The sequence below is a fragment of the Microcaecilia unicolor genome, chromosome 10, assembly GCF_901765095.1.
Source record: "Microcaecilia unicolor chromosome 10, aMicUni1.1, whole genome shotgun sequence".
Lineage (NCBI taxonomy): Eukaryota > Metazoa > Chordata > Amphibia > Gymnophiona > Siphonopidae > Microcaecilia > Microcaecilia unicolor.
Window position 1 is genome coordinate 168,419,865 of NC_044040.1, and position 24,223 is coordinate 168,444,087.

The 24,223-nt window shown below is 41.2% G+C and overlaps 1 protein-coding gene across 1 annotated transcript in view; it reads left to right on the top strand.

Annotated features, from left to right (window-relative positions):
• NYAP2 (neuronal tyrosine-phosphorylated phosphoinositide-3-kinase adaptor 2) overlaps nt 1-24,223 on the top strand; it is a 284,755-nt gene that overhangs the window by 107,180 nt on the left and 153,352 nt on the right. The window contains exons 2-3 of the mRNA XM_030215654.1: nt 8,519-8,826; nt 21,541-21,546. Of these exons, the coding sequence (XP_030071514.1) occupies nt 8,519-8,826; nt 21,541-21,546 (314 nt within the window). The remainder of the gene's footprint in view (nt 1-8,518; nt 8,827-21,540; nt 21,547-24,223) is intronic.

Sequence of the window (24,223 nt, forward strand, 5' to 3'; positions counted from 1 at the left end):
GCAATTTCTATGTTATTAGTTTATGTTTTTATTTAGATGATAAGATGCATAATTTATTATCTATTTATTATTATTTTTTAGCCCCTGAAGCAGCCCAGTTGGGCGAAACACGGCCTGTGTCGGGCTATAATATGTATATGTATATGAGTTGCTGTATATACATTTTTTAATCTAATTTTGTGATATTAATAAAATACATCTCAGTTTATCAACGATCTGCTTTGTACAGTTTCCAGTATTATTTTAAATGCTGATTGTTACTAGTTTAATTAACCTCAGATATTCAATACTCGGCCATGTCCAGACATCAGTATTGAATATCCAGCTCACACTAGACTTGGGCTAGCTGCCTGAACTTATGCGGGTCTCAGACAATATTCAGCCAGGACCTGCTTAAGTATTTCATAAGTATCCTGTCTGAATATCAACTGAGACCCTCTTAAAGGGATCAGTCATTTCCCTTCCTCCCCCCCTCCCTTTCTGATCCCCTTATGAAACCCCTTAAACAGATCCTGAAACACTCCTGAGAACAGACCCCTCTCACAGCGCCCCCTCCTCAACGTACCTGTAGGCCCCCTCCCCAGGGCCTACCATATGCTTCCTAGTGGTCCAGTGGGATAGGCTGGATAGGAGTGAATCATATTCATTCCTTCTTCTAACAGCTCCATCTTTAAAATAGCTGTTTAGCACTCTAGCAGTAGTCTTGTGATACTGATAACACATTATTAACTATGATTATCATTGCTGGGATAGAATGTTATGTTATCCATGGATATAACCAGGGACACTACCAAATTTAGTGATAGCTGTTCTGCCCACATTACATGGGGCAGCTTGTGCTGCATGTGTATAACAAATTAAACTGTCTGTATATGCTGTATATAATGAACTACCTGGAGATTGTATTCCTTAGGTGATGGGCCCTTCCTGAGCATCTGTGCTTTGTGCTTAATACCTTATGGGACCCTTCTGGTTTGCTTAGTTGCCCTATGTATGCTGGGAGGAGCAGATTCCCCCCTCCTACCAAATGCCTGCCTCCCTGTGTAGTTCTCCTGAAGAGAAGGAAGGCAATTGTACAGGTGCCAGCATATTGAGAGACCTGAACTTCTCTATACTGAGACAGTAATCCTACTGCTTAATTTCTCAAGCCTTAGCAATTCATGATGATTTTTCACCCTTAAATATGTACTCATTACTGGCAGCATGAAGCTGTCCCCTGCCCAGGCCCTGCTCTGTCTGTCACAGAAGGGCTGGTCACAAAATGAATTCAAACTGTAATGGCAGAACTCTTATTCCATCATATCTCGCTGTGAATGTTTTTTCATTATTTTTGTGATCAACTGTCTTAAAGAGAACATTTAGAGTAAGAGTTTGGAGTCTTCTCTGGTAGTGGAATACTTGGGTTTAAGCTGACTGAATATTTATTTATCTATTTATTTATTTATTATGACATTTGTATCCCACATTATCCCAAAGAGTTCAGGTTCAATGTGGCTTACAATCCAATTATAAACAGGTACTATCTCTGTATATACAGCATATAGGAGATTCACTATAGAGTTCAGTTCAATAGCTGATAAAATAGGAGTACATTGTCGATAATATGTCATTATAGATATATAGCCTAGTTGTTTGTTATGAATCGCCTTACCCATACAGTAATCTAGGATAGTCTGTGTGCTGGTATCTTTGCATGCATGTTGTAATCCATATTAAGCAGTCATATTGGTCTGTAGTTTTGTATGCCCATGGAATCTTTATTTGCTTTGGGAAGTACCAAAGTAATTGCCTGCTTAAACTGTCCTAAGGGGATATCCTCTTTTTCCCAAGTATGAAAAAGCTCTCTACCAGACAAAGGTTTTGTTGAAAATGTTATAAAACTTAGTGGGCAGCCAATCTGGGCCAAGTGTATTCCCTGAACTTCAGTTACAGATATTGGTATTTGCAGCAACTGTTTTTCTGCATTAGACCATTGAGGAAAAGAATAACGAGACTTGCCCTTGTTGATAGCCTCTGTTTGATGTATTATAGCTTGAAATTTAGTGTAGGTTTTACTACTTTCTGGGGCCCTTTTACTAAGCTGCACTAAAAAGGGCCATGCACTTTGATTAGAAAGTGGGCTTTCCCGCTCGCTGAGACCACTTTTAGCATGGCTGTAAAATGGCCACGTTTCCATTTTTCCTAATAATGGCCAGACACTAATTTCCCAATTAGTACATGGCCATTAGCGTGTCAGCCCTTATTGACGCCTATTTAGTAGGTAGAAAGAGCTCATGCACAAACCATGCGCTAATTGGTTGCTGTGTGGCAAATGTAGCTGCACGAACCAGTTAGCGCTGGGCACATCTACTCTCCGCCCCCTAAAGCATGCAAAGTATTTTTTAGCGCCAGGAAAGTGTGCGCGGATGCCTGAACTACCACCAGGCCCCTGAGTGCGCCCCACATTAGTGCATTTTTAGGGTCTGTACTTTTGCCTTGGCTTTTTTTTTCTCTTTAAGTAATTCACTAGTAATCTCCCAATTTTGTTATTTTCAGAAGTGTCCTTTAACAGATAGATATCACCCCCTGCATGGGTGCTAAGAAACTGACTCTCCTGTTTGCTAAGCTGTGAGGCAATGCCAACACAGCCCATTCAAAGTGAATGGGCTATGTCAGCATTAGCGCACGGCTTAGTAAACAGGGGGGTTATTGTGCTGATATTTTAAATTGAAGAGCTGTAGCAAATAACTTTCCTTTTCCTGCATGTGATTTTTTTTCCCAAAGCCTCTAGTTTTCCATCTCGTTTAGCTGTTTCTGTCTTAATGATGTATGGTAGCAATTGTCCCAAAATAAAAAAATAGTCTAAGTGGGAGTAGCTTCAGAATGGAGTACAAAAAAAAAGAATATTCCCTTGCATCACAATTATGTAATCTTCATGGCTCTATTAAACGGGGAAGTTATCATGGTGAAGTCAAATTTGAGATTTTGCTATGTTATGTTATGTTATCAAGTGCTGGTAACCTGCCAACTCTCCCACTAGGGATTCAAGGTGAGGTAACAAAAAGTTAAAAACTGAACATACATCAGGATTTAACAGAAAAGTAAAACAGATAAAAAATTTTAAAGGTTACATGATGACTTCAATAGACATTATTTAAGAAAAAAAATGAGTCTTCAAGGCCTTTCGAAAAGCAAAAAATTCTACAAAAGACGAATTGCAATAGGAAGGCTATTCCAGAAACGAATAGCTGAAAATCAAAAAGAACACCTTTTTAGTTACTGAGGGAATCAGCACCCAGCAGTAGTTCAGTCCACAGCCTGAGCAATCAGCATCATAGACTTGTAAGGTTATGTGGAGTGGCATTTTCGATAGTGCGTCTAAGTCGGACTTTGGATATTTTGTTCTAAACATACTAAATCTGAATAGGAAATATACCTATTTCTGAAAAAAAGCAACACATCTATTTTTTTTTTTTTTTTAATACCATTTCAAACAAGTTTTGTGCTTTCTGATTGTGAGCTTACTAGGGACAGAAAAAGTACCTGCATATAATATAAATAAACCGCTTTGGTTATACCTACAGAAAAGCAGTATATCAAATCTATGGCCCATTATCAAAATCCTCTCATAACCCTCAAGTATACATTTCCTAATACTTGAAGGCACAAAAATGTAAAACAGAGTGCAAGTATCATACCAGTTCTTTGAAACTGTCAGACCTCCAAACATTTATTTTCCTAACAAACTGGACAAATTCTCTGTTTCCATTTTTATTTCCGTTTCTTTGTAGTAGATTATCATGAGGATTATACTGACAGCCAGTGATCAAAGGATCACCCTTATAATCCTTTACTAAACCCTGGTTGTGCCTCTAATAGCAGGAAACAACCTCTACACAGAACCAGAAGGCAAACCAAAGTAGAGGATGACACATGACTCTCAAGATGGGAGTTGGAGATGCATTAATTTATTAGACACCAACAGCTGACCCCAGCCTTTGGTGCCTAATAAATCAATGCATCTGAAACTCCCATCTTGAGAGTCGCTTGTCATCCTCTACTTTGGTTTGCCTTGTGCCTCTAATAGCCCAGATGCACACCCCCAGAAACGGCTAGTGTGCTTTTACATTTACATCAGCCCTCAGAGTCAGAGTTTTTTTCTCATTTTGTGTTGACTGAGTAACCATAGGTACTCGGGAAGGAGTAGGACACAGACAGTTGCTCTGCTCCCCCTCATACTCCCACTGATCCTGCCTTCTGGCATTGGAAGGTGGCAGAAGGAAAGAAATGCTCCCCTACCCTCAATCCTGCCTCTTCTAGCATCTTCTCCTTGCATGTACAAGGAGGGGATGGAGCACCATCCATAGGGCCTATCTAGAGTGTGACGGTTTATGGTCCCCATGCTGCATGTTTGAGACCTATTTGCTGCTGCTGCTCTGGGACCTGCTCATATTGAGGCACGGCAGTGACAACACTCTGGTGGTCATGTGAAGCTGGTGCCAGAGGCAGTTGCCTAAATTCTGGGCCTGGCATTGTTGAAGCACAAGGCCTGGATAAATTAGATTCTGTATATACACATTATAGTTTGCAGCACTGATTTCTTTTGACCTCAGAGCTCTGAGGAGGAATTGAGAGGAAATGAATGGAATCTGTACAGATCTCTGACTTCTAATTTCATTTGAATTATTTATTTACAGAGAGGGGGGAAATGATGTCTCTTTTCAGTACAGAGATTAAAGTGATTACTATAACAGACTCAAAACCTATATCTTTCTATAGAAAAGATATTTATAGTGTTTAAGGCAACTATTCTATTTTACCTTACTTTCCTCACCATGGACTAAATTCTGTATATGTTGCAGAAAAATTGGTGCTAGTACAAATTAGCACTATGCACTATTCTATAAACGGTGTTCCGAGTTTATAGAATAGTGTGTGGTGCCTAGATCCGTGCCCAACTTTGGGCATGAGGATTTACACCAACTGAAACCTGCTATAAATTCTGGTACCTACATTAGGCGCAGATCTCCCTTATTCTGTAACACTGCACGCAAATTCCAGGAACCCCTGATTCGCCCATGCCCTTTCCATGACCATCCCCCTTTTTAGATCCACATGGAAAATGTATGTGCCAATCCCGGTGGCTAAACGTTTATGTGCAAATTTAAATTAATGCCAATTAGTGCTGATAATTGATTATTAGTACCCAATTATTGGTGCTAATTGGCCCATTTGGCAATTAAATTGCACATGCAAATTGGTGTGTTTCCAAATTTACACACACAATTTTGAGTTCTTTGTATAGAATTAGGGAGTATATTACCAACTTTTCGTAGAGCTTTGTTCTTTAATAACATCACAGTAAACATGGATCCCATTTAATCCAGTTATGAATTTTCCATCTTAATTCTGATCTATTCTAGTTTATGTCAAACTAGAGAGCTTAACTGGACCAAGACCATAGGAAAGCACTAACCCCTCGATATTCAAAACCATTTAAATAGCCAGGAACAACATCTGGTTGGTTAAATGGCACTTAACTGGCTATCCTGTGATATTTAGCGAGGGATAACCGACTGTCCCCCACTGAATATTCCCAGTTAGCGGCTAGGAGATAACTGGCTATATTGCACGATATAGCCAGCTTACCATGAATATTCAGTGCATAGCTATTGTAAGTGGCCACATTGGGTCATGTAAATAGCTGGAATATCTCTGAATATTATCATAGATAGTTAAGTTTTAACTGGCCAGAAATGGCCCAACATTGAATATCCGGGCTGACCACTGACAGCAAGAGTTAGCCAGGCTCCCTTCTGTCGTCTGACTATTGGGCCCTTAAAGCCCAATGTACTGAACTGCATTAACACTCTTGTAACCAATAAGAGCTATTAGCTTTACCAAGATAGTTTGTACATCTTGAAGCTTTTAATGCACAAAACGTTTCTTGCAATGGTGTTAATGCAAAATACATACTACTGGGGTAATGTGATGTGAAACGATGCAAACTAGCTCATTTGCTATACTAACAGGTCAAGTGTGCACATGCAAACTGCTTTGCAGGTGCATTAATGCAAAAAACATAACTATACTTCAGAAAGATTCTAGTTAGGTTTTTCTGATACTGTTTAAATCTAGACAGGTGGTCAAAGTCAGAGATAACAAAAGTACCAGTATGGTGCAAGGTGACTTTTTTAAAACTAATTTTTATTGAACAATACATCAAATACAGTCAAACAGTAAAAAAAAAAAAAGCCCACATTAATGGGTGGAAAAGACAGAGGTCTGACACAGCAGCTTTATTGACAAAATAATTCTTAGACACAAGACCCAATGCGGCCATGTTTTGGCATCTGCCTGGGTCAGAGGTATGTCGCCAAAATGACAGTTGGAAAAATATAATTGCATAAAATAAATGGTGTATCAGTAAAAGCAGTGACTTTTAACAAACTAAGCAAGTGTGTATCATACTGGTGGTTTGTTTTCTCCGCCCTCTTCTATGACTTGTTGTCTCTGACTTTGACCACATCTATACCTACTTGCACAATCCCAAATTTAAGGGGTAATTTTATAAGAGGATTCCCATACTACAGTAATAAAAAGGAATAGCCTAATGGTGAGAGCAATAGGCTGAGAGCAAGGCTAAGTCTGGTTCAAATCCCAATACGGCTCTTAAAGACCTTGGACAATCTACTTAAACCTCCATTGCCTCAGGTATGATCTAAAATTATAAGCCCCTCTGGGAACAGAAATACTGAATATTGATAGTCTAGTGGAGAACAGGCAGGAGGATGCCTAGTTACTCTTGACCATTGCAGCTATACCATCAAAAAGGCTGCAGTGACCTCTACAGGCAGTCTTATGGTACTTTGTTAGTATGGTGAGGCTGCTGCTAGAGATAATGGCAGCTGCGACAGGCATGATCGGGTGAGCATCACTCCTGCCCATTCTCTGCCAGACCACCATGGACTGGGAAGGTAGACCAAGGGGGATCCAGAGGGCAGGAGGGTGGGGGATCTGTTAATGTTCCATGGGGGGTAGGAAGAGGGATTGGAATCATGAGGAGGGTTCAGGACCTGCCCAGATAGCCTTTTGTAGGTCCTGGTCAGTATTCAGCCAGACTTCGCATAAGTGTCTTAAGTGTGTCCCGGCTGAATATCATCAGGGACCCGCATAAGATCATAAGACCCAGCAACTAAGATATGCTGAATTAGTCCCCGATCTTCAATGCCAGTGCCCAAGCACGGCACGGGACTGAATATCTAATGCTGATTCTGCTTGAGATGGTCAGCATTTACAAAAACACTGCTGCAGGCTGAATATTTACTAGTTAATTCTTTAGAATGTGCCTCATCTGCATCTCATTAATGTTAATTATTAGCGTATATGATAAATATGGTTTATAGTTTATAGTTCATTTAACAATATACCATGGTGTTCAAATTAAAATAACAGAAAAATAGAAAAGAAAAGTAACGGTATTCAAATAGGAAAGGACAGGTAAAGAGATAAGGGAAACAGGATATTGGGCTTGATGGACAATTGGTTTGACCCAATATGGCTATTCTTATGTTCTTATGAAACTTGTTCCAGGACCATCTGTCATGGTTGGCTTTGAGGATTGAAAGCCTGTTAAAATAAATAAGTTTTCCCAAGTACAGAGAAGGGCGACAAAAATAATAAAGGGGATAGGATGACTTCCCTATGAGAAAAGGCTGAAGCATCTAGGGCTCGTCAGCTTGGATAAAAGACAGCTGAGGGGAGATATAATAGAGGTCTATAAAATAATGAGTGCAGTGGAACAGGTAGACGTGAATCGTTTGTTTACTCTTTCCAAAAATACTAGGACTAGGTGGCATGCGATGAAGCTACAAAGTAGTAAATTTAATATGAATCAGAGAACATTTTCTTCACTCAACATGTAATTAAACTCTGGAATTAACTGCCAGCAAATGTTGTAAAGGTGGTTAGCTTAATGTGGTTTTAAAAAGTCTGGATGGCTTCCTAAAGGAAAAGTCCATAGGCCATTATTAAATTGACTTGTGGAAAATCCACTGCTATTTCTGGGATAAGCAGCATAAAATGTATTGAACTTTTTCGGGATCTTGCCAGGCATTTGTGACCTGGATTTGCCACTGTTGGAAACAGGATGCTGGGCTTGATGGACCTTTGGTCTGTCCCAGTGTGACAATACTTATGTGCTTATGTACTAAGATGCTTTGCATTTAAAAAAAAGACTGTTCAAAGGACATTAAGCCAATGTTTAAGCACTCTAGTTCATCAACCCCAAGAATGAGATGTACTAAAGTATTATTTTATATTTTGTAGCATTGGGAGAAAGTGTTTAGTGAATTTAATCCTTAAAGGGATTAATTATGAATTTAATCCTTAAAGGGATTAATTATAAGTGCCTGAATGCATAAAAACTATGCATTTCAAAATTACTCTGTAAAGTGCACATTCAAAGTTTGTGCTGTCAGTTTTGCAACATTGCTGCATGGATCTTGACAAATAATTAGTTTCCATCTCTTCTTTACAGTATAGGTGGAGAAGGAGTGAGAGGACATGAAGGAAACTACATAGGCAAGCATTTCCGTATGGGATTTATGACAATGCCTGCTCCTCAGGACAGACTGCCGCACCTTTGCTCCAGTGGGTTTTCTGTGAGGTCCCAGTCTCTTCATTCTGTGGGGGGCACAGAGGACGATGATGGCAGTGGCAATTGCGCCCGCAAACAACCACCACCAAAGCCTAAGAGAGATCCTAACACAAAACTGAGCATTTCATCTGAAACTGTCAATGGCAGCACGCTTGGCAAGAGTGGGAAGCTCCCGGAGAGGACTGATGGTAATCATATCATTCTGGTTTGAACTAGAGCAACATGGTATGAAAAGTTTAAGTGTTACTAAATTAGGTTTGGCTTGATTCAGAATTACAGGTATAAAAGGAATTATTTCATAAAGCTTTCTCCACATGTGAAGCAGTTTCTATATGCAGAATAGGGCTCTTCCAAAACTATATATGGGATGTATATGAGTGCAAAAAAACAGTCAGATGGAAAGAATATTTACATAGACCGTATGTAAGTGTTCCTGTACAGACATTTCATCACTGACACTTCATCACTGAGGGGTCCTTTTAAAAAGTCATGGTAAAAAGTGGCCTACAGTAGTGTGGACGCATCTTTTTGGCGCGTGCTGAGCCACTTTTTAATGTGGCTATGAAAAAGGCCATTTTTTAATGGGCTGGGAAATGGGCGTGCGCAAAAATTAACACTAGCGTGCCTATTTACCTATTGACCTAGCGGTAAGGACTCATGCACTACCCGTGCAGTAACCATGCAGCGTGCACCAATGTGGCCGCGCTGCCGATTACTGCCGGGAATGCCCCCTGCAGTAGAACATAGAAAAATATGTTCTACCTCAGGATTTGGTGCATGCTAAACTCAGAATTACCGCCGGGCGCATGTGCCACCCCGTCGGTAGTGCCAATTTGGCATGCGCTACCCACGCGTTAGCCCTCCTGCAGCTTTGTAAAAGGGCCCCGGAGATACTTCATCACTGAACCAGTTCATCACCTGACTTGTAATCACTGTGACACTTCATAACATATTCAAGCTAAATGTATTCAAATGATATCCATGGAAAACGTGTGGCAAATGGGGGAGAGACATGCCAGGTCAATGCAATGCAAAAAGAGATGAACCCAAATCAATGCACCTTAGTAAACAGAGGGTCCTAGTTTGTTGTCTGTTAGAACTTAGGTACCTTTTATCATTCATTGGTTCTTAAAAACCCAATTTAAACATTTTAATTCTATTACTTTTTTTCAAAACTTTTCAAAATTCTGCAGTGCAAGTTATAAAGCGCTGAACCACTATGCAAAAAGAAAATGAATTATCTTGTTCAGTCATAAAAACCCCAACGGGGGCCGTTTGCACCAGCATAGCAGCATCTCAGCATCCATGCCTGTTCTTTTACACCTAAATATGATTTTCACTAAAACTTCTTACCCATAAAATTTTCACGAGGCTCAGATTTAGTCACAGAAGAACAACAATTTTCATAACCTTAATCTGCCGTGTCAGCACTTGACACCTCACCAACACAGATATTTCATCACGCAACACTGCATCACGTATTCAAGATAAATGCATTCAAATTACGTGGGCGGAAAACTATGATGCATGCTATATAATTGCCTGTCGGTGATGAGCTATCATAGTTATGACTTTTCCTCACCGCTGTGTGCAAGTTTTTCCATGCATATCTTTTGCACAATATGTGACATATGCTATTTTAAATTTCAATATTTTTGCTCAATTAGCCATGCAAGTTTTTCCATGCATGCAATTTGAGTACATTTAGCTTTCTGTGTATGATGAAGTGTCAGCTGATGAAAACACTATTCTCCTGCGCTTAAAAATGAGTCTCATTAAAATGTTATGTGTAGGAAGTTTTAGTGAGGCTCTTATTTAGATGAAAAAGAAGAAGCACAGATGTGTGCTGGCATCCCCCCATCCCCCCCCCCCCCCCCCCCCCCCACCACACACACATTCACTGCAAGTTTTGAAACATATAATTTGAATAGATTAGCTTGAAAAAGTGGGGCCCAGGATTCAGCTGGTGGCAATCAGAGTTTTGCTAACTGCCACCAGCATTAAATTCAGTGCCTGGCATTGAAGTTTCTGCTGTACATGAGCAACAACAACAATACCAGTTAATTGTGATATTCAACACTTAACTGGCTATGGTGAACTGCATAAAGATAGGACTGACTTTTATGTGGTTACCTTGGGGGCCATTTTACTAAGGCGCATAGGCGCCTATGCGCGTCAAACGCACATGGCGCTAGCCTGGTGGTAATTGGCAGTGTAGGCACGCTGATGATTACTGCCTGATTTACACGTGAGACCTTACCACTAAGTCAATGGGTGGCGGTAAGGTCTCAGGCCCAAAATGGACATGCGCCAATTTTTATTTTGCCGCACATCCATTTTCGGCCAAAAAAAGGTTGTTTTTGCTTGTGCGCTGAAAAATGGACCTGCGCGCATCCAATACATGTCTACAGCAGCGCAGGCCTGTTTTCAGTGCAACTTTGTAAAAGGACCCCTTGGTGAATTAAATGCTGAACGTAGGCACTTAACCGGCCAAGCTGATTTTGGCTTGGGCATTAACCAGATATTTTCAGCGGCGCTAACCAGTTAAGTGCTGCTGAATATGCCTGGTTAGGCCTGCGATGAAATGTTCACAGTGATAAAGTGTCACGTGATTTACTGGCTTAGTGATGAAGTGTCTCAGTGATGAGCTGTCAGATGATGAAATGTCACCAAACCAGTCCTGTGAGCATAGTTTGAGCAGAATTTGAACAGAGTTGTGATATACAATGCATATTTTATAAAATATGAGAGTTGACACATTTTCAATATGATGTCTAAGTCCAACTTTGGATGTTTTGCTAAAAACGTCCAAAATTCAAGTGGGGAATATAACCATTTTCAAAACAGAAAAAAAACAGTTTTTTATTTTTAAATGGCTATTTGCTAGATGTTTTTGTGCTCTGTGCATTTATCTTTTTGGTTCATTAAAAAAAAAAGTCCAAGTGAAAAACACACAAAATCAAGCCATTGGGATGTAGGAGGAGCCAGCATTCTTAGTAGACTGGCCACACAGACGGCCAAGAAAACAATGGAGCACCCTAGGGAGGCTCTGCAGTGGGATTCAAATAAATACTCCCAGGTACACATCTCACCATTGCTCCATTATCTTGTCTTCTGAGCCCCCCCCCTAAACCCACTACCCCTAACTATACACCACTACAATAGCCCTTATGGGTGAAGGGGACACCTATATATGAGTACAGAGGTTTCTGGTGAGTTTTGGAGGGCTCACAGATTCCATCAAAAGTGTAACAAGTAGGGGAGGTATGGGCCTGGGTCCACCTGTATGCAGTGCACTGCACCCACCACTGCAATACTCCAGAGACTTGCTTGCTGCTCTAATGGACCTGATCTGAAGCTGGCATAGAGGCTAGTAAGTAACATTTTTAATCACATTTGTGGGGGGGGGGGGGGGGGGGGGGGGGTGTGGAAGGTGTCAGTGACCACTGAGGGAGTAAGGGGAGGTCATCCCTGATTCCCTCCTTTGGTCATCTAGTCTTTTAGGGCACTTTTTGTGACTTATCCGTTAATAAAACAGGTCTAGACCAAAACACCCAACTTATAGCCCTGGATGTTTTTGTTTTATTCCATTATGACAGAAAAACATCCAAGTGTTAGGAACACCCAGACCCCACCCTTAACATGCCCCCTTATGATTTAAATGCATTTCTGACAGACTTCATAGAAAAATATCTAAAAATTGGTTTTGAAAATACCAATTTGGATGTTTTTATACCACTTTTTGAACATTTGAATGGGCTTCTTCACATTGAATGGGCTTCTTCACATTCAGCGCATGTTAATCGTTAGCACCGCTTCATACAAGGAGTCCATAGTTTTGTGTGAGAAAATTGCTGTGCTACCTGGCCTGATTCTGAATGCCTATTTTTATTAAAGGCATATAGTCCAACTGTTGATTATATAAAAACATTACAATGGGAATTTTTTCACAAGATAATTTTTAAGTGATGATTGGCCTGTTTTTTTTTTGTGAGATGGTCTGAAGTGGAATAGTCTCTATCATAAAAAAGGGGGAAAAAAGAAAGGCCAATTGAAATCAGTAAGCTAGTCTAGCTGTCTATAAGTGCTAATAAGATGTTCAGTTTTCTGAAGTCTTCTTTTGAAGTTGGTCTGCAGTTGCAGATAACATTGATTCTTTTTGAATTATATATGCTAGTGAATTTGAAGAAAGATTTTCATAATAAGTGGCATTTGACTTTATATAATTGGCAAAAAAGTGCATTTTTTACATTCCACATAGGTGCACAAATTGGGATAATATTTTAGTATATATCATTCTTATCAAACAACAAGTACACAAATGGACAGGGTGTGTATTACACAATCACTGCAGAAGTTGTTTTGCTTGCTTCAACAAGGCATACCACAAAGATCAACAAATATGAACTCCTATACATATATCCAGAATTGCCTTACAGTATTTACTCGTCAAACTTCTATCGTTATCATGTTACTCAAGATCCTTCTATTATATTAAATGTATATTTTCTTATATATTTCCACTTTTCGTGATGTATTGTAAGCCGCATTGAGCCTGCAAAGAGGTGGGAAAATGTGGGATACAAATGCAATAAATAAATAAATAAATAAATAAATAAATAAATAAATAAATAAATAAAAGTCATAACCAAAAGGTACCTTTCAAAGTATTCAGTGCCATCATAATTAAACTAAATTACTCTGAAACTGGAGCAACTAATATTCACAGCTATAAATGGTTTTGCTCATGCTCAGTATGTTTTTAAATGTACTACAGCTGCTTCATTACGTTCAGCTGGTTTCATTTCAAACTATTTCAGGATTATACTGTCCAAAATAATTATGAAAATGGCCATGTCTTTGGCAGGCAAATCACTGGTTTGAAAATACTGGCAAACATCTCAATGACTGATTGTTCTTTTGCATTAGTAAAGAACTTTTTTTAATACTGAATGACTCAAAGTCATAGGATGAATGGCATCAATAATGCACAAAGTTGTATAATATATAGTATATCTTCTGTAAGCCTTTAAGGTAGTCAATTGGTATGCATAAGTGAGAGGTGGCCCATGGGAGGGTGGGGGGAACTGTGATCCCTTGTAGCTAGGAAGCTGGAAGAGGCTAGAAGGACTTCCCCCCCCCCCCCCCACCTAAAATGGGGCAAAGAAATGAGAAGCCCTGGTGGTATGAGAGGTCGCTTGTGTTAGTGGCCAATATGTGGGATAGTGGACAGGGCCAATAGTACCTTCAAGATGGTTAAGTAGAGAGCTAAAGGCAAGTCTTTGAACTCTGCAGTGTTCTGGGAGCTGAGAGCTGGGAATATTACCACTATGAGGATGTGTCTTAATTCAGGCATTAGGAGGGGTGATTGTGGAGTCCCCTGGTGAGCACAAAGCAACTCTGAGCTCTCACTGTGGATCACTTCCTTCTTCACCAATAGCATGATCTTTTGACAAGTACCCCTTTGAAGTTTCATCTGGGTCTGCTGTGACAGTGATTGAAGGGTTTGCTGGGACTAACACTTCTGCTATGTAGTCATGAGGCAATGTTAAGGCGTCCCTGGCTCTGCAAGACATGGAGGTTGTTTGGTATGGGGCCAACAAGATACTAAGGGAAGGGTGGCCAGCATCTTCCTACTGAGTGGCAATTCTTTCCTTTCTTAGTCATTTGTTGTTAAAGCAGCTATGCTGGAGGTGATTCCTAGAGTTATTATATATCACAAGAATACATTTGAGAATTTTCAACTAGGATGGAACAAACTCTCTTGGACTCAATTCCATTGATCAAGGGTGTTAGTTCTAATGGTTTGAAGATGCCTAAGCTGTACCAACAAAGCTAAGTCACATATTTATTTTTTACTAAATAAAATCTATAAAATTTTATAAGGATATGAACTAACAAGTTGAACTGAGTTTTGAGTAAAGTGGACATTGCAGAAAGAAGGTTTTTTTATGCTGCTGCTGATATGCTATAGCTCTTCAAGGTAGTTGTACCAGGAGCTCTTTGAGGCTTTTTCCTTCCAATTTTCTGTTTCTGTTCAAGAAATTTGGGAGAATATATGGTGCAACAAAAATGATCAACATGAACATTTCCAGAAATGAAAATCTTTGGGCTAAAGGTAATATGGATAGCCAATAACAGAAAATCAGTTCAGCTGGAGACTGGACACAGACCAGAAACACAAATAAAGAAGCATGGATGCAAAGAAAATCATCCAATGTTTGTCCAGCCTAGACAAGGTCATCCAGAGACAGACGAGACAAGAAACAAAAGGGCAAGCCTATCCCATAAACATTCAGAAGGAATGGATACACAGCTTCTTCTAGAGTCCGGGAGGATCATGCCCCATGTAACACTACTCCAGCTTTCTTCCAGCTCTGACAAATCTTTTTTCATCAGTGGATGAATATATCATACCATGAATATTGACAGCGTGATGTATAGAATACCGCTGTGTGCTTTTTTTTTGGCATAGTAAGTTGAACTGTACAAAATACTGAGGGTAAAACCTATGTCAAAAAAAGTGTGGGCACAAGGCAAAATTGTTTGGTTTGTTTTAGATTTTTTTCCTCAGTTTTTGGATGATTTGTTTTTCAGTTTATTTCGTGCATTCATTTTTATAAAAAGTTTAATACACACTAAGGGCTGGATTCTATAAATGGCGCTCAGAAATGGGCACTGGAACAGATCAGCTCTAAGCATGATTCTATAAAGGGTGTGCGCTCTTTATAGAATCACATGTAGTGCCGATTCCTGCACCCTAACTTTGGGTGTCAGACTTACGCATGTTGAAACCAAGTGTAAATGTTAGCACCCAAGTTGGGCATTCTGACCCATTATTCTGTAACAATGCACGCAAGATTTCAGAATGCCCTCTGACATGCCCATGCCCCTCCCATGGCCATGCCCCCTTTTGAGTTGCGCTATGGGATGTGGGCATCAAGCATTATAGAAGAGCACACAGCCAGAGGCGCGCATAAATTCATTCCAATTAATGTCAGTAATTGGTTGTTAGCAACCACTTATTGCTCATTAACCCCTCGCTAGCAAATTAGGCTACATGTGCATCTCTGGATCATGCCTAAATTTAGGTGCTCAAATCTGGGCACCATCCACCTGATATTCAAAAGTATTTAACCAGCCAGGAATGGCACTTGGCTGGTTAAATATCCTCAAGCCGGCTATCCGCCAATATTCAGCAGGAGATAACTGGCTAATAGGTGGGAAAATGTGGGATACAAATGTAACATAGTAACATAGTAGATGACGGCAGAAAAAGACCTGCATGGTCCATCCAGTCTGCCCAACAAGATAAACATATGTGCTGCTTTTTGTGTATACCTTACCTTGATTTGTACTTGTCCTTTTCAGGGCACAGAAATATCCCAGTCAGCGGCTAGCCCAGTCACTGGCTATGTTGCATGACATAGCCGGTTACCGCTGATTTTCAGCGGCTGACTGGTTACATTTAGCGGCCAGATAGACCTGTGTAAATAGCAGGTCTATCTTTGGCTGCTAGAACCTAGCCAGTCAACTGATGAATATCGGCTTAACCAGCTATATTTGTGGGTCCAAAAAAAGACCCCTGGAATTCAATGCTGGTCGCCGGATAGGGCCCCAGCATTGAATTTACAGGTTCACAGGTGACAGTGGGAGTTAGCTGGTCTATCAATATTAGGGCCCACATATCAAATCTGGGGGTAATTGGCTTAATTACATTAATTAAACTGCAGACTACTCAAAACACAGCTGCTGGCCTCATTTTAGGCAAATCAAGCTTTGAACACGCTGACCCTCTTCGTTTCAACCTGCATTAGCTCCCCATTTTAGATCATCTAACCTTCAAAATCTGCTCGTTAACTCACAAGATTATCTATGGGGAGGTCCCTGCCTATATAGAAGATTTGATAGATCTACCATCCAGAAATGCTTCCTTGACAGCTCGATCATACCTCAACTTACACGACCCAAGCTATAAATCTGCTCGATATAAATTGCTCTTTTCCTCATCCTTCTCCTATGTCAGCCCAAAGTCTTGGAACAGTCTACCAAGGTCCTTAAAAGAGATTGCCGACCATCAAATTTTCAAGAAATCCTTAAAAACATTTTTGTTTGAGAAGGCTTATCCCAACTACATCATTCAGTCCACACCTTCTTCCTCTTGACTGAACCTGTTTCAAACAGTTATTCAGTCAATACCCTCATTGATACGTAACTTTATGTAATTTTGTAAGCCACATTGTGCCCGCTTTTGTGGGGAAATGTGGGGTATAAATGTACTATAAATAAATAAATAAATAATTCATAGGCTAATGCACATTAAGGGAGGAACTCTATAAATGGTACAAAAAAAATTGGCACAAAAAAAAACATATATAAACCATGCCTAAAGTTAGGTTTATAAAATAGTGCTTAAGCCCAGGAATGGTGCCTAGGTGTAGCCATTTGCATATGTGTAACTAAATGTCACACCCTGAACCACCCCGATCCACCCATGGTCCTCTCATTTCCGTGCCCCCATTTCTGACTTACGTGTAAAATTTATGTGTGGATCCCGCACCTAAATGTATGTGCATAAATGTTAATTGAATCTAATTAATGTCAATAAATGATTGTTAAAAAGTCAATTATTGGCGCTAATTAGCTTGTTATTTAATTAAAATGCACATGCAAATAGAGCACATGCCTAAATTTGCATGCATACTTTTTAGCGTGTTTTATAGAATTAGGGGGTAAATCAATTTAGCTTGACTCATTTGGAGGTATTAATGCAATGCAAGATATTAAAAAGTGTCTTAAATTTATGAACAATACTAAGCAAAACTCCGTTGCTTTGCATGGGTCTGTGCATCCATTTCCACAGAAGTCTGGCCTGCATTATATTTGCTGAACTAGTGCATCATGTCTCTGCACTTACTCTCATTACGTAAAGGTGATTTCATTCCTTACTAATGTTCTGCCAGGCATCCAAAGTCCTAAATTGCAGGTAAACAGAGCAGAAAATAATAATCCTAAAGTACATGCCCTGTATCTATTGTGCTCTAACACTGTTTGATAGAGCTTAAAAGGAGATAAAATCAAGCTGATTAGCAGATATATTTAGAAACCTCCTATGAAGCTAACTGTTGTTTAAGTACTTTCACAAATTACAAACTGCAAATGATGCTTTCACTTAGCACTAAAAATGTCTAGACACAATGGGTCCTACGCGTTAAATCTTAGTGAGCATGCTAAAGCCATGCAGCATGCACAAATGATAGCATAGTATGCATTAGCACCTTAGCAATAAAAGTAGCTAAAAGAGGATAGTATGCTTTCTTAAAATTCTATTTTGTGAGGAGAAAGCTTGTTGAAGTACCACAAGTAGAGCCACAGGGGTAAGAAGGGGTTTCCGTTCTGCCATCTGATTTTGGACCTGAATTGTCACCTAGCATGGATGTGGTACCTTGCACTGTGTAGCTCCTGTTCTTGAACCAGCTTCCGTGCTAATGTCATCTCTCAACACTTTTGGAAGCAAATAATAAGTTGATGGGACTGTGGTATGAAGCCACAGGTGCATGACCAAAGGGAATGTCCCTTTAGAGCCCCTTCGGAGCAACTGAAGAGTTGGTGGAGTTGGTTCATTGAGGTGCTTTGTGCCTGTTTGGCTAGATTAGGCACCTGAATAATATGGCTAAACGGAAGGGGAGCTGAAAACAAATGTTTGATTTATTCTTACTGTACACCGCCTTCAGTGAATTCCTTCAAAAAGGCGGTAAATAAATCCTAATAAATAATGGGAGAAAGGGAAATGGGCCTTTCTGAGGTTTTTGCAACTACATTCAAAGCAGTTTACATATATTCAGGTACTTATTTTGTACCAGGAGCAATGGAGGGTTAAGTGACTTGCCCAGAGTCACAAGGAGCTGCAGTGGGAATCGAACTCAGTTTGCCAGGATCAAAGTTCACTGCACTAACCACTAGGCTACTCCTAAATAAATGCAGACACATTAGTACTCTTGATATTGAAGTCTATAGGCTTGTATTAGTTGGTGGGTCACGACAGACTGTGGATCTTAATACTATTAGGATGTGATGTCACTGAATATGGGATTGGAGACATCCTTAATCCCCATTCCCTCTTCCCCACCCCAGGACACCAGCCTATCTAAATCTGTAGAAATACAGATTTTCAAAGATGGAGAATTAGGACATACTGAATAGAAAGCAACAAGGATAATCAGGGCATTGTGAGACTTTGTTCCTGAATGCTTGGAAAAATGGGAAAAGCTAAAGTGAATTCCATATTGTCCCAGTCAGTTGTATTTGTAGTTAAGCCCTGTTTCCTATTCTGGGATCTTGCCAGGTACTTGTGACCTGGATTGGCATTCAGCTTTGACAACAAGGTGTTACACCAACTGAAACCAGGTCTAAATTCTGGTGCACAAGTTTGGCGCAGATCCCCCAAACACTTACACGTGTTCATGCCATCCATTTTTTTAATGTGTATATTTGTAAAACGGCTCATGTGCTGACAAATACATGTCTGCTCCTGTGTAAGCAGAACTGTCTCTAAAATGCTGCTGGAATTGAGAACACCCTGACCTAGAATTTCAGTTCTGATCTCTGTGTTCTATGTGAAATAGGGCTCTTTGCACATAGCAGGCTACTCATGAAAGTTCACTACAGAGAAAACCAAAACTCATGGCAAATGGTACTTTGTTTACAGAAGTGTATGAAAATTGTTTTGGCATCTAGTTCTGACCAGTTCTAGTGCAAATATTCAATGAATAATGCCACTGAATTTCTGCTATGACCACTGTGGCCCTATCCAGTTAGTGTCCTGGCAGTTGGGGGAGGAGTCAGGGCAGACCCATCAGTTACCCAAGCACTGCCAACATTCGGGGGTGATACCCAGGTAACTATCCAGTTCACTTAGGATAGCAACAAGACCCTCCCTCCCGGAAGAACCCCACCTAAACACTCCCTCCTCAACCTAAAGCCCACTCCCTGTAGACCCTGCCCTGAAGACCCCCCATTCTCTCATAGGCACTCCTGGGCCTATCTCTCCCAGTCCATGGTGGTCTAAGAGGTCCTGGGGCAGTAGTGATGCCCAACACTGTTCCCTCTAAGCTGAGCAGGAATCCTCCACCTACAGTCCTGCCAGTGGGGGGTGCTGTTCCACTATTACATTTTAAATAGTGATGGACAGACAAGATCTGCAGGACTCCAGGAAACCTACCTGTCCCTAATGATTGAGAGCACAATATTGAAACACCACCTCCCACTGGCAGCAATGCAGTTGGAGGGATCACTCTCAGCTTAGAGGGAACAGTGATCCCCAGTTACTCCTGCCCCTGCCAACAACAGGTACTACTGCCAAGGGTCAAGCTGACAAATTTGGACCTTTTGCAGCTTATACCACTACTGGAACCCTCTAGACCACCAGGAATTGGGAGAGGTAGGCCTGAGAGGGTGGGTGTGTTCAGGGAGGGGCAGGGCCACTCAGAAGGGGGGCAGGGGGGGCAAACTTCCCGGGCCCAGGCCTCCAAGGGGGGCCCAGAGCCAGGGTTTCTCTCCCTCTCCTGCTCCCAGGCTGCCGGCGCCGCAGTCCTCAGTCTCCACCTGCCTACCCTCAGCTACCTCGACAGCCCCCTTCTGTCTGCCACTGGGCCCCCTGCATTAAAAAAAAAATCTCTAAACTGGCAGCACAGCATCAGAGAGAAGCGCCTTGTGCCTGTGTGAAAGCGGCAAATCACCTCGGGCCCTCCTTCACTGTGTCCTGCCCTTGTCTGATGTAACACCAACTTCCTATTTCCATGAGGGAAGGGCACAGTGAGGGAAGGCCCGAGGCGATCTGCCGCTTTCACTCTACTCGCTGGTGCTGCGTTGCCGATTTAGAGATTTTTTTTTTAATGCAGGGGGCCTGGTGGCAGACAGAAGGGGGCTGTTGAGGGAGCTGAGGGTAGGCAGGTGGAGACTGAGGACTGCGGCACCGGCGGCCTGGGAGCAGGAGGTGGAGACAACAGCAGTAGCGATTGGGGGGGGCAGCGGCGGCTGGGCCCGCCCTGCTCCGGGCCCAGCTCAGTCTCTCGGCAGCCCTGGGGAGGGGGCTCTTTATTAGGGATGGTGCTTGGGAAGGAGGTGTTTGGCTTTGAGCTAGCATTATTTTTCCTGGACCAAAACACAGCTTACAGCATTCACCACAACCTACATTGTTCAATTTACATAATAATGAGGTGTTTGCATGCTTTGAATTCCATTATTATGTTTCCCATGGTAACCTAAATTAATATGCATAATGGTAATATAATGTATGTTATTACTCTTTAATGCATATTAAGGGGTAAATAATATGTATTATTGTCTTAATACACCTTAGTAACTACTCCCCTAAGTATATCCACACAACCCAATATTTCTTTTTAAATCTGCACCTTGTAAATAACATCCTAGACAATTTCAGAATAATTAGTACTCTATCATTTAATCTAAGACATTAGTGGTTTTCTTAAAAGTCCAGTTTATCATTCCATCTCTGCAAATGTTAAGTTTGGACTTTCAATTTAATTTGCTCTTTGAATGAGTTAATTAACATACATTAATTTAAGTAGTTTCCCAAAGTCCAGAGAGCGCAATATGCATTGATCTAATTTAGTCATAATTTTTCCATTTATCTACCTTACATATAAAATGCAAAGAGATGCATTATTTTGATTTACTCCATTCTTGAACAGAAAATAAAAGACTTCAGGAAAGTAAGCTGACAAGAAGACATACTGAATTTCCAGAGTAAACTGGGAGCGACAGATACTCAGGATTTCTGAAAGCTATAAATAACCTTTGTGCTAGAAATATCAGATTAAAAAAAAATGTCATAGACTGCTTCTTCAGTGATAGAGCCATTAGTCTATTTTAAGCAGTGAGCGGTGAGTGGCTTTCTCATGCAGCACAGCTGAAATTGTTAACCAATTATTTTCTGAACACAAACAGACTTAGGCTAATATGATTGCAGTACTTCTTTTGTGAAGTATGCTGATACACACTGCAACATTAAAGAGGTGTAGATAGAGAGATTTGATTTTTATTTATCTATTTGTGGAGGAGGTTCTCGTCTGTTTCCAGTATGAATGAGCAGCCAGAAAATGTTTGTTTTCTTTTGCTTCCTGTGTCATTTCCAGGAATGTTCAATTGTTTTTGTCGTCCATTTTTTTCATCCTAGGAGCAGTCCTATGGGAGGGGGATTCTGTATATGACACTTAAAAAATCCACGTGGAGAACATTTCCACCTAAGCGTATTCTATAAGCGGTGCCTAGATTTAGGTATGGTATATAGAATAAGCGTAGTTGGTATCTCAGCTCCTAAAACTACATGTGTCCGTTTCCATTTACACCAACAAAACATGGTGTAAATCCCGGCATGTAGATTTGGGCACACTGAGCCATATTCTATCATTCCGCATGCAAATTTTGGAATGCCCATGAAATGCCCATTTCCTTGCCTATAACTATGCCCCTTTTTGCCCGTGCACATTAAAATGTAGGCACAGTGCATTACAGAATATACTCCGGGGCCCTTTTACTAAGGCACGCCAAAACGTGGCCTGCGCTGGTGTAGGCATGTGTTTTGGATGCGCACATATCAATTTTTCAGAGAGCCTGGAAAAAAAGGCATTTTTTTGTGGACAAAAATGGACGTGCGGCAAAATTAAAACCAGCACACATCCATTTTCGGGTTGAGACCTTACTGCCACCCATTGACTTAGTGGTAAGGTCTCACGCGCTAACTGGGTGGTAAGTGGCCAGCATGCGCAAACTGCCGATTACTGCCAGGTAAGCGCCACACGGTCGAAAATAGAAAACATTTTGTCTCGTGTGTTTTAGGCACACATCAAAAATGGAATTACCACCCGGGGCAGGCGGTAGTTCCAATTTAGCATGCGTTGGACATGCATAGGCTCCTCCACACCTTGGTAAAAGGACCCCTCAGTGATGTGTGCACGTAAATTCTAATTATTGTCAATTAGTGCTCATTATTACTTGTTAAGTGCTGTTAACAATGCTGATTGGCTTGTTTAGCCAATTAAGATACATCCACAGTTATATAATCCGCTTGGATTTCGGTATGGAATGCTAGGCACACTATATAGAATCCGGGGTATAGTGCAGTGGTTTTCAACCCAGTCCTAAGGGACCACCTGGCCAGTAGGGTTTTCAGGCTACCTGCAATGAATATGCATTGGGGATTTTTCCCTTCGTTTATAGGATCTCCTCAATTCAGTTAGACCAAGCATTGCAGCTAAGACCATGTACAAGGGGTCTTTCAAGACCCATGGAAATTTGGAATCTAGATCTTTTTGGTGGTATTTGCTAACGAACACAGATGTGGTGCTCCAAGCTGCATTTTACAGTTCTGCTTGACTGGACTTTTGCTTTCTTATCTGAAGGTTTTTTACTTGTGATTTATTTGAGCAATTTTATTACCAATTGACCCCTGACACAGGTGTTTGTATGCTGAAACATGGCCCAAGTTGGGTCTTTTTATTAAAGATATGTCTTGAGTGTTTCAGGCCTGAAAGACTTTGAGGGGCATAATCAAACGGAAACGCCTATCTCCATGGGCGTTTATCTCCGAGAATGGGTCCGTGAAGGGGCGGGTCAAACCGAATTTTTGAAAAAATGGACGTTTTTGAGCAGGGAATTTGGTTTTTTTAGCGATAATGGAAACTAAAAACGCCCAGCTCAAAAACGTCCTAATCCGAGCGATTTGGTCATGGGAGGGGCCACGATTCGTAGTACACTGGTCCCCCTGATATGCCAGGACACCAACTGGGCACCCTAGAGGTCAGTGCGGTGGACTTCAGAAAAAGCTCCCACATGCATAGCTCCCTTACCACGGGTGCTGAGCTCCCAACCCCCTCCCCCAAAACCCACTACCAACAAATGTACAACACTACCATAGCTCTTAGGGGTAAAGGGGGCACCTACATGTGGTTACAGTGGGTTTTGGAGGCCTCCCATTTACCAGCACAAGTGTTACAGGTGGGGGGGGGGATGGGCCTGGGGCCACCTGGCTGAAGTGCACTGCGGGACCCACTACAAGTGCTCCAGGGACCTGCATACACACAGGCCTCTAGGACTGGTTGCTGCTATATAACATAGGCACACCAGTTGACACCTGAAGACTAATCTCTCCAAAAACGTCCTTTATTGGAATAATCGCCTTTACTCACAGTTAACTGCAGATCAGAGGTTGTGCCCCACTGGCAACGAGTCTCCCTGGTACTAAGATGAGCAGTAGGTCAGAGCTGGCAGAATGCTGTACAATGCCCTCTTTCAGCCACATTCAAGGGAAGACCTAAGTTGTCTAACGTGGCTAACACAGGAAAGGGAACTAAAACTGGCTTACAAAAATGGCCACTACCGCATGGACTACAACAGGAAACACAACAGGGCACACTTTGACCCAGTAGGCAGGGGGAAAAGCACCATGGGAGAAGAGCCTACCAACTACCAACATCGTGAGACTGTAACACAAGCTAATGAAATCACGGAGCCCAATACCCTACACCCACCATAATGCAATGCTGATGTGACCCTGTACTG